Source organism: Armigeres subalbatus, chromosome 3 (assembly GCF_024139115.2).
Source record: "Armigeres subalbatus isolate Guangzhou_Male chromosome 3, GZ_Asu_2, whole genome shotgun sequence".
Lineage (NCBI taxonomy): Eukaryota > Metazoa > Arthropoda > Insecta > Diptera > Culicidae > Armigeres > Armigeres subalbatus.
Genome location: NC_085141.1, coordinates 349,527,374 through 349,539,387, shown reverse-complemented (window position 1 = coordinate 349,539,387; position 12,014 = coordinate 349,527,374). Strand labels below are relative to the sequence as shown.

General features: G+C 41.9%; 1 protein-coding gene across 1 annotated transcript; it reads right to left on the bottom strand.

Annotated features, from left to right (window-relative positions):
* Positions 1-938: 938 nt before the first annotated feature.
* On the bottom strand, positions 939-3,105 carry LOC134226017 (SOX domain-containing protein dichaete). The gene has a single exon (XM_062706530.1). The coding sequence runs from the start codon at positions 2,572-2,574 to the stop codon at positions 1,630-1,632; it is 945 nt and encodes a 314-aa protein (XP_062562514.1). The 5' UTR covers positions 2,575-3,105; the 3' UTR covers positions 939-1,629.
* Positions 3,106-12,014: the final 8,909 nt, after the last annotated feature.

The window sequence follows — 12,014 nt, the reverse complement described above, 5'->3', positions numbered from 1 at the left end:
TACCCATCATGCTACGAAATCACTAGTTGATAATCTACATGACGTCTTTATTTGAGCTATGAAGTCATCTGATCCGTAGACAAAAAAACTCCTCGCCAAAATACCTGGATGATAAAACCATACTCTTATACAACATATTAAACAAAATAGGAAGGGGATCAGATCTTGGCTAGGATGCACCTTTATCTCTCCTAATTAATCTTATGCACAACAACCTTATTCTAACTTTGATTTGCATTTGAACTTCCCCTAGAATTAAAAATAAACGTTCACTTTCTGTGGTGCCGCCCCATAGTGAAATGGTCGGAAAGCACCAAGCGCTTATTGGAAATAACTAATTTTTTGGCACGGTTTTAAATAACTGTTGTCTTCCTTTTACTTCCACCAATCATCAACACAGATACGCATTTCGTCCACTACTTGCGGACTTCTTCAGTGTGTTGTTTTGACCGAATTATTTTTAATTTATCACAAATTGTATCGAATATTCCTCAACATTATAACTGAGGTTATCCTATAATAAATGCATTTTACGGACAAAATATCAAAAGTCAGTCAGGAGTTTAATGCAGTTTTGCAGAGCCACGACCAAATATGTTTGAATTTCAGTTCCGATGCATGACACTTTAGTATTATGCTGAATCCAAGACAGATCAAGTGGCATAGGGGCTATTGGTCATTCTCTCATGACAGTTAAGAAGTTGATCGACAAGGTTAGAGTTCATGCATTTTTTGGAGTTTTTTGCCAATTACTTGCCAATAAATCATGCACGCAACTTTGCAAGAATGATTGAGGATCGTTAAAACAGCACGATAACCAAACTTCCGCAGGAACCCGGAAATCTCCTTATTTGAAGGACAACTAGGCAAATATTGGTGCAAACCATACTATTACATAATTTCTTTTTAAGCTTCTATAATGACCATAGATCAAACAATTTCATTTTTATCATCAAAAATTATTTATTAATCAGTTACAATTCTTCTCCACCAATCTTTCACTTTTCCTTACCATCTATAAGATAATAACAAATACAGTTCATGTATCAGATCCTGTTACACTTTTCAATACCTACAGTTACAGTTCCTCCGAATCGTTCAATCAGCGGAATAATTGTTCGTTTCCACCGATTGACGATTCTGCGAATTATACTTTCCTATGTGGGGTGCCGTTATAAAATGTGTATCCGTTGTCCAAAAGTCTGGCGAGATTGAAAAATAATCTCAAAGTTTGAGTACAACTAAAACAAAACTTACTGAACGTTTCCGGTCGGTTTTGGGTTAACATAATTTCAGATTGTTTTCACATTTCTCACAACGATAAGATCCTACGCTATGTACACGGTTCTCTTTTTCCTAGGTGTTTAAAAAACATAAAAGTTCCTACTATGAGAGGGATTCGTTCCTTTTAATACTTTCTTCTTCTGGGGAGTAATCGATTCACATTAATAAATTAAAGTAACATGAATGGCCCGGACGAGGCTCCCTTCGATCGCTTCTAATCACTCAATATATACACGCAGATGGCGAAGGAAGCGGTTCGCCACAGGCCATCGGTAAACTGAACTACGAAGAATACTGCTGCTTACAATGAGATTCACGCGAACACCGACTGGCGCACTCGGCTGCTTAGTAGATGACCTGCACGGGCCGTCGCATCGAGTTTTCGATGTCACTGGGCAGGACGCTGGACTGCTGGGAGGTACTGGGACTGGATCCGGGCGATGCGGACGACGCGGATGAGTTGTACAGGCCGTTGGAATGTGCTGCGTAGAGAGGGGCTGCTGCCGCCGCCGCCGAGATACCGCTGTAGATGTTGGAGTAGAACGAGCTGAGCGATGTCGGTGGCATTTGTTGAGTCTTTTGCGCTTCCAGACCCGTCGGCGAGGTACTCTGCATGCTCTGCTGGGATTGGTGTAGCTTGGATAGGGTCAGCGGGTCAAAACCGCCGAAGTAAGGAACTGGGTAGTGCTGTTCCAGCTGTTGCAGGTGGTGAGTGGGCGCAAAGTACGGAGGAAGCTGCGGGAATGGGTACGATGATCCGAGGGCGTTCTTAGCCGATTGTTGCATTCCAAGAGTTAGTCCACCGGCGGCATTAGCCAATGGGTTCTTGGGCTTACGCCGAGGCCGATACTTGTAGTCTGGATGTTCCTTCATGTGGCTGGCCCGAAGGCGCTTAGCCTCGTCGATGAATGGACGTTTCTGAGCTTCGGTGAGAAGTTTCCATTCCGATCCCAATCGCTTAGAGATTTCCGAATTGTGCATCTTGGGGTTGTCTTTAGCAATCTGCCGACGCTGTAGCCGAGACCAGACCATGAAGGCGTTCATGGGACGTTTGATGTGCCCATCCTGGCCAGGCGATGTCTGGTGCGATCCGGGCTGAGTAGGAGTATGAGCTTGGAATCCGGCTAGTGACGTGGGTGGGAAGCTAAGACGAGGTTTTATATCCATGCTTCCTGGGCTGTGATTCGGCTGGGGTGCGAAGTCTGCTGCCGGCGGCATATCCATCTGATGGCTGCCCAGCGAAAACCCATAATGTGGGTGGCTTAGACTGGCCATGGAGTGATTAATCATCTTGATAATGTCCGGAATCACTAAAACTCTTTCGTAAAGTAAAGCACTTGATATGTCTCTTCTGATAAAATTGCCTCACACTGTTAACCAATCATGAGATCACTCTCATTCGATAATTGTTCCAAACTTGTCAAACACTTGAATGACTTTCTTTATTTCGATTCTTCCACTAATTGCATTCCATTCACAGTATGACTTCGTGAAACACGTTTCTTCTCCAACAATGAAACTCGTTTTGTTGATTTTTCTCCAATCACTGGGAAATGTCTCAAGAGCAAAAAAAATCAACTCCAATTTAGGTCTTCACTGCACAAGAGCCAAACTCAAACTGAATGGATGTGATTCGACCGGTTCTGCACCTTCTCTCATCCTGAACACACCGCCGCGCATTCAGGTATTCTTCGCTTCTCAACCTCTTTTGTGCAGCCGTCCGTTCAACACTCACACCAATGCGGCTCTGTTCAGTACTGAAAATCGCACTCCAGAAATCACCATCAAGATAACCGATCGCACCCTGATTGAATGCGATAAACAAAGAGCGCACCGTATAAAACACAACCGCACGAACACAGGGCAGAATAAAAGAAGGCGTGTTCTGCTTTTTTCTCTCTCCGCTTATTCCATTGTCTACGCCTTTTATCTTATGACCCAGTACGGCAGGCACCAGTATTCGTCCATTGTATGCGCATACACTTGCTCTCTGTTTTAGCTCACTCGCATTCGCGAACGTGCTCTCTCCGCAACTACTTTCTCTCTTCTCATCTCGTGCCAGAGCCATCGCTTCGTGTGCAACTCTGTTGGTCTCTTTCGGCCCAAACCTACTGTCTCACTTCCTTCCACGTTCTTCTGCCGTCGCCAATAATCGACCTTTTTTTATTCGCCACCGGTTTTGTTCGACTCATTCTTCTCGGCAGCGCTCGGGTATGCTGCGGAATTGCGTTTCTTGAGCTTTTCCTCCGGCCTTTTTGTTCGCTGTCAAAATAGAACAACACAAACACACGGCACAAAGCTCGCTCCACACAAAACTCGTTCCGTCTCACTTTTCATTCCATTTTTCCTCGCACAATCCGGAGCATGAATCGACGATTTTCATTCTCCATTTCCACTCGGATTGTGCTTTTTATCGGCATTCAATAGGCCCCGAGCCCGGAGCAGCGAGCACACAAAAAGCACTGACTGAAGACTGTGTATGTGATTGTGCGCTTGTAAATTGTTAATAATAATGTGACTGGAGTCAATAACTGAACACTGAGTGATTTTTTTTCACTGCTGCTGCTCCGTCGCTTGGTTGGGGTAGTTTTTGCAGCACTGGTTGGATCCTGATGGCGGCATTCGTGCGTTGTCTTTCTCTCACTCTGTTACCGCTGAACTTGGATGGAACACGACGATTGTTGTCATCGTGGCGAGATAAAAAAAATGCGACGAATAAATTCGACACTGAATGGGTAAAAGTACCCGGAGCTTTGTTGGTTTAATTTGCTTTATGAGGTGGTTTATTTTCCATTCCGAGCTCGAACAGAGTTTCGTCGGTGGGATGGTGGAAATTGGATACATTGTGGGTTTGAGTGATGGGGATTTGTTGGATGGATGGGAAGTTAAAACAGTGTTTGGCATAGAAGTTTTCTCATTTTTTTTTCTGAAGGGTAATATTGCTAGAAAAAGTGAATGGCGATTTTTTATTTCTATTCTGATCAATTGAAATTTGTAAATCATATCAAATTGTTAACTAATTTAGCAAATTAGTGATGATGGCACACACAAAAAATGTTTCGTTTCATGGTAAAAATGTATAGATTAATCGGCTGGTTGGACTGAGATTTGATTTACATGCAATCCAAACTATCAACAAGCTATAGCCAGAGTGTGAGCTACCAGCGCCCTTGGCAAAACCTTTATTGGAATATTACCAAAAAACGAGATGGTTTATTGATTTGAAGATGCTTTAGATCACTTATATTATTAAAAATTTACTCGCATGCAAATAAACGCAACATTCAATCGAGTTTACTGTTCTTTTGAATCAAAATAAATTCAAAATGTGCTTGCGTGTAAAATTCATACAAAATTCTGTAATGTTTATATAATGGTGTAACGAAGTCCCGAGAAGCTATACCAGCTCATAAAAATAGTGGAGACGTCGTATATTTTCTTGTCGCTCGATTTGAGTATTAAGTTCTGAATTTATGGACTGTTTGAAGTGTCGAAGATATTAAAATAGATCTGTTATATCGCTGTGGGGGTACATGTACCCCTGGGGGCATCTTGGATTGACTTAGGAGGAGGTACCTATGACCGAAATGCGTAATGGCCGTAATGGCGAATGTAGTATTTTTTCAAACAAACATTCACACTGTTATTAAGTACTAGCTGGGCAAAACGAATCCATTTTTTGAATGGAACAAATTTATTTTATTTCAATGGTCCATAGTTTTCAACATAATCGATTTTTTTGGAACGGTGCAATAAAGTACACTAAAACTACGGATCATTTTTACGGTTCTGGATCGGATCGCCCTTTTATATGTTGGTCGTTCATAATTGCTTCTTCGTGGTTAACTAGCACTAGTGGATTTCAGTAGGGAACTAGCAAGTGAAGTTGTGCAATCTTTCTCTCCTTATTAACTGGTAGTACCGAAACCGGTAATACCGGTATTACCGACCCATTTTGAGTACCGAAAATACCGGTATTAGAGACGGCAAAATACCGGTATTTTCGGTATTTCAAATTTTGCTGTCAGTTTGAAAAATCTCGAATAGTTTTCAGCTACATATATCAGCTAAAGATCCACCGTGCAACAAACACTTAGCCAAGTGCGTGAAGTGCTCAAAAGTAATTAAGTGTGAAGGCTTCAGCACACGCGGAATTAAAACACATCAAACATTGCATAACATTATCCTGACACATGCTGCTTCTCCAGATGGGGACATTAACTTCAACCACAATTCCAATTACAGGTACAACAATTGAAGGACGACATATCGTCAAGGCCACTTGCCCAATCTAAGGACACCCGCTTGGGCTTAGTCGCTCGGAGCTTCAGTGGGATTCCAAAAACCCACGACGGGATTACACAAAAAGTTTACGGGAAAAGACTGCGAAGAATAATAGAATCGATGGATGCGGAACACTGTGTTACATTTCTGGAGCAGGATTTGAGGGAGTTCCACCGAGACAAGCTGAGACAGCGTGTTATCCATGCTCAAATGGTTCTATGAGATGAAGGGGTTAATCCAAATTCAAATTAAGTGAGGGTGATTTTTTAGCGGTAGGTGAAATAATTCAAGCCTTCGAACCTTTTAAAGCTGAAGTGGGACTACTGTGACGTGAGTTGTCCACTCTATATGTCCACTCTAGTCCTCTATACTCTAATTTATTTGTAGCAATTATCAAATCAAGCCACAGAAATTTCTGCTAACTTATTCGATGCTCTCAAGGAACGAATCCAAGAGAGACTTTTTTGAATAATTCCGCTGAAAAGCAGTCGTTTATGGGTCAAACACAATTGGTACGTTTGCGTGCGTTTTGACAGTTTTTCCATGGGAAAACTGTCAAAACGCACGCAAACGTATCAATTGTGTTTGGCCCATTAGTCGTTTTGGCACTTTATTCAAGACATCCAGAGCCACTTTGATTAAGAAAACGGAAGATCTTGAAGCGTTGATTTCTTTGCTACCGTCGAAACTGGGAAAACGACCACACCTGACGAACGGTACGAAATAGTTGTCTCAATGGACGATTTTTCATCGGATAATGAACAACTCGTTAAGAGACTGTTGCAGAGCAAAACACTTGCGTTGCCGGTGGCAACTACGTTGACGCCAGGATTCAGGCCAAGAACTTGACACTGATTTTCAACGCTGTTGAAACCATTCGTCCAACTTCGGTTGAACCAGCGAGGGCATTCCCATCAACTGACAACATTGCCAACAAAATCCGATGCGGATTGGAAGATGAAACGCTCAGTATGATATGTCTACTTAAGTTTCACTTTGTTCAGCTCATTAGCAATGATTTTAATTTTTGAAGTTTGTCAAGTAATATTGTTTTTCCCCCAAAAGTACAAATCAAAAGTTTTTTTCTATTTCTGAAATTTTCACAAATACCGGTATTACCGGTATTGACTCCACCAAATACCGAATACCATTTTATTGAAGAAAAAAGGGCATTACCGACCAACCTACTCCATATTGTGCATATAACAAATTCTGGAACAACGTTGAAGTCAACCGAAAAAAACTACCACCGAACGGAGCTTCTTTTGACAAACCGGTGGCGATTTGCGGTACAATATTCAAGAGGAGTGGAGAGAGTTTCCCTAAAAAAAAGACACCATTTTCCAAAACCAATTTTAGCCCAAAGATAATGTAGTTTTCACTCTTTGATAACGAAAGTTTCTTTCTTTGTTCGACCAGTTTGCCAAGAACGTCGAATTTCTTGCTTATGTAAGAATTAAGATATTTTAGAATCCCAGTTCGACTACCACCAACTTGATGTCATACGCATCTTCAACAAACATTCATCAATGCTTTTCATTACAATTTGAAAGAACATTGCAGATGGAACATTCTTTAGATACTTCTTGATAAGAACATTTAGGCACTTCTCAATTATTTAATATAATACTCTGAGAAGAAACTTCAATCATCTGATAGAATTAATTGAATGTAAATAAACTCTTGACGATCCTTTGGCAGAATTTTGGAGAAATCCCTCCAAGATAATGTTTCAAGTGATATTTTAGAAGCTGCAAAACGTATTACTTTTCATTGGCTTATGTGCCACTTGTTCTAAGAGACATAAACCTACTTTATCTAACCACAACCCGTGAAAAAGGCGACTTTTCTCTCAATGGAAATTTCATATGTCGGTCCATCGTCAATCAGAGTAGGTTCGAAACCCTCCCGGAACGTAACTAAGTACACGGAGCCGAACTGAATTCTATTTGCCCTCTAATAACGTAACCTAACTGTAATTTGGCCAACCGCAACATCTCAGTGCTTACAGATGAAATAAAATATTTCTTTTGTTAATCACTGAGACCAAGCAGAATAGGGAAAATATACCATTTGTGTTTTTCAAGCATGCATAACGAAAAGAGCTCACCGAGGTCCGGAAAATGTGTCTAAATGCGTTGATTCCTGTTCCGGTTCAAAATTATTTGGTTAGGTACTTCAAACTTCTTAATAGCTTTGACGAAATTAAGCACCGAATTCTGTCACTGATCACATGAATAAACATCCGAAGCGCACTTGCACCACCGTAACTCGTAACACGTAAAACACAATGAAGGGTGTTGCACATCCAGCCGGGACATAAATTTTGAAAAAAAAAATTGAGGAGCACAAAACTGTGACAGAAAATTTGAAACGCGTCTTTTCACGAGCACATCGTATACTCTATTTTTTGATTGACTGCCCGTAGTTGCTACTATATTATGACCAGATCAGCTATTCTTGTACAGAGAACAAGCAGATGTTTGCTTGGGACTAGCACTCATCTTCAATGTACAAGTACTAGTGATCTTATTTATTAGGTCATACTGGCGCCTGCCACGTCAGAATGCAAGTCAATGTAGGGAAGGGGGAGGAAATGATTATGTAATCATTCGCCCACTGCAAGCCGAATATACCTCTGCACTTGCCACGAGATTGTACGGAATTTATTCGAATTTTTGGGTTAGGTTCGAAAGGCAGAGGTTCGTCTTGGTTGTCTTGCTAGAACATGAGAAAAATAGAGAAAAATATAAAGTAGGAGAATGGAACGCACGGAGAAAAAAATACGGTAGAATCAACCGGATTCTGCTTCAAATCAACTATATTTTTGCATTGATTTATGGAAAACAATATTTATTGCTGATACAACCACAAATAGGATTGAATCAACCATAAGCAATAGTTGATTCAATTCTCAAGTCACTGTCAAATACATCAGAAAATAACAATATTCATGGTTGTTTTTACATTCGAAAACGCTGTGAAACTACTTTATCGACAATATAATGACAACAACAAAAGAGGAAAAGGAGACAGAAGCAGAATCGAACTAGTTACATGGGGAGTGAGAGTCGTCCACTTTACCTCTGCACCAAGCTCTGCACCGTGCTTACTTCATGTAGACAGGATGATTTATGTTGATCAGTTTATACAGATTTTCCAAATCATGAAATGGTTGTCAAAATAACGATATTATTATTGTTTCAATCATGCGATGCAAGATTGAAACAACAATAATATTTAATTGAATAAAGCATGTGAACATGATGAAACAACAACAATTAAGATTAAAACAACAATATTCGGGTTGTTTGATGCAACAATTGGAATAGTTGTTTCAATCTTGCAGGATTCTTCTGCGTGCGGACCTGGAATAGAACCCACGACCTCCTACATATGAAGCAGAAGCAGTAGCCATTTGAATACCAAGCCCGTTATTGAGAATATGTATTGAACACATTATTCCAAAAACTCCCTTGAAGAAGTTCTTGGTGGAAAATTTTATTAAAGCAAACAATTTATAACAATTATCTTAAGCAATAAAAAAATACAGATTAATCCACCTAGTGGTGATGATGCCTTTCACGCTCATTATAAAATGCATCGCAAAAAGTTAGAGAAGTCAAAACAGCAAGTAGTAAGGATAGATCCCATTACTTTTATCATATTTGATTGCATACATTTATTCCACAAAATAAATCAATTAATAGCTTGGCGCTGAAAAATGTATCGCAATACAAGTTTTTAATTATTGTATAGACTTCCAAAAGATTTGACAGACATCTTGTACGAATTTATAATAAGCAACATCGTTAGTTGCTTTCAGTATTATTTCTGAGTAAATTGATGGTAGACGAAATTGGAGGCAGACCAAATTGGTACGTGATAAAAATCGAGTTACCACTGTAACTAGTACATATCCATTTTTGGAATGATACCATGTAAAATATTAAAAGTAATCTGATTTTAAGCATTTTTATTTGAACAAATAATTAATCAGAAGACCATATGTGCTCTGTTTTGATAGAAGCCAGAAATAGTGCTCTATCAATTATCAATAAAACTTCTAATCTGAACAGAATATTAGCATCATTTTTACCATCCTTACCTTTTAGAAAAACATCAATGTTTAAACAAAAAGAGAAAAGAACAGAAAAGTATATACTCTTGGGTGAAAATAAACGATGCTATCAACGTTGGCATTAACGTTGAGTCAACGCTCTTCGTTTACGTTGATTTGTCAAAAACTCAACGCAACGCCGTCGACGTTGAATCTTTGAGAAGTTAACGTCGACGGCGTTAATCGTTGATTAACGTTAACAACCCTGGTATGCAATAAACAAAATCAATCGAAATTAAATAGAATAATACATCAATGAAGGAGCCCTCCTTAGCCATGCGGTAAGACGCTCGGCTACAAAGCAAGACCATGCTGAGGGTGGCTGGGTTCGATTCCCGGTGCCGGTCTAGGCAATTTTCGGATTGGAAATTGTCTCGACTTCCCTGGGCATAAAAGTATCATCGTGCTAGCCTCATGATATACGAATGCAAAAATGGTAACCTGGCTAAGAAACCTCGCAGTTAAAACTGTGGAAGTGCTTAATGGACACTAAGCTGCGAGGCGGCTCTGTCCCAGTGTGGGGATGTAATGCCAAGAAGAAGAAGAAGAAGAAGAATACATCCATGTTTTAAATATAATAATGACTATTGGAAAAGGCACGGCAAATGCTGGGTAAAGCGTACCATTGGTACTTCGCGTACCTGAAGGAATAAAATAGACCCCATCTCGCGGTCCTTAGCCTCTTACCCAGCAACTCCTATCCCTACCTCCCCGCGGTGCTGGCCGGGATACGAGCAACCTTAGGGAACATCGGGTAACCAACCCCGGTGGGAACTATGGTCGTATGCTGACAGGGAAGGGGGGGTTTGCTCCTCTCCGGAGGTGCAAATCTTATTGAGCGTCTGTTCTCCATGTCAGGATCGGCTCACAACAGCGTCTGTTCTCCATGTTAGGGGCGGCTGATCATCGTCCGAGTGCCAGCGAGGGACTCTATGTGAAACTGTGCACTACGGTCCACCGGGAATGAGGAGGAATGGTCCTTTGGAAAATTGGGGGGTTTTATGTCAGGCCCTGCAAGCCAGTTTTTAAAAAACATACGCAACAAACAATCAACAAGAGAGCATGGACCGGAACCATCGGCGAAGGCCAATGCGACAAAAAGGGACTAGCAATTGGAACTCAACTTCATCGGGAGGACACGCATACTCGCATAGGATCACACGCATAGGACCATGGAATTGGCATCGTAGCGCTGCAGGAGGTTTGTTGGAAGGGATCAATGGTGCGAATGTTTAGAGGTAATCACATACCATCTACCAGAGCTGCGGCAACACACATGAGCTGGGAACAGCTTTCATAGTGATGGGCGATATGCAAAGGCGCGTGATCGGGTGGTGGCCGATCAATGAAAGAATGTGCAGGTTGAGGATCAAAGGCCGGTTCTTCAACTTCAGCATAATCAACGTCCATAGCCCACACTCCGGAAGCACTGATGATGATAAGGACGCATTCTACGCGCAGCTGGAACGTGAGTACGACAGCTGCCCAAGCCACGACGTCAAAATCATCATAGGAGATTTGAACGCTCAGGTTGGCCAAGAGGAGGAGTTTAGACCGACTATTGGAAAGTTCAGCGCTCACCGGCTGACGAACGAAAACGGCCTACGACTAATTGATTTCGCCGCCTCCAAGAATATGGCCATTCGTAGCACCTACTTCCAACACAGCCTCCCGTATCGGTACAGCTGGAGATCACCACTGCAGACAGAATCACAAATCGACCACGTTTTGATTGATGGACGGCACTTCTCCGACATTATCGACGTCAGGACATATCGTGGCGCTAACATCGACTCTGACCACTATCTGGTGATGGTTAAACTGCACCCAAAACTATCCGTCATCAACAATGTTCGGTACCGACGACCGCCGCGGTACGACCTAGAGCGACTGAAGCAACCTGATGTCGCCACTGCATACGCGCAGCATCTCGAGGCAGCGTTGCCGGAAGAGGGTGAGCTCGATGGGGCCCCTCTTGAGGACTGCTGGAATACAGTCAAAGCAGCCATTAACGACGCAGCGGAGAACAACGTCGGGTATATGGGTCGAAGTCGACGGAACGATTGGTTCGACGAAGAGTGCAGACAGATTCTGTAGGAGAAGGACGCAGCGCGGGCGGTCGCGCTGCAGCAAGGTATCCGGCAGAACGTGGAACGTTATAGACGGAAGCGGAGACAGCAGACCCGCCTTTTTCAGGAGAAGAAACGCCGCCTGGAAGAAGCGGAGTGCGAGGAGATGGAACAGCTGTGCCGTTCTCAAGATACACGCAAGTTCTATCAAAAGCTCAACGCATCCCGCAAAGGCTTCGTGCCGCGAGCCGAAATGT

Coding starts and splice junctions, on each gene's coding strand:
- LOC134226017 (XM_062706530.1), bottom strand. CDS start 2,574: ATGATTAATCACTCCATGGCCAGTCTAAGCCACCCACATTATGGGTTT.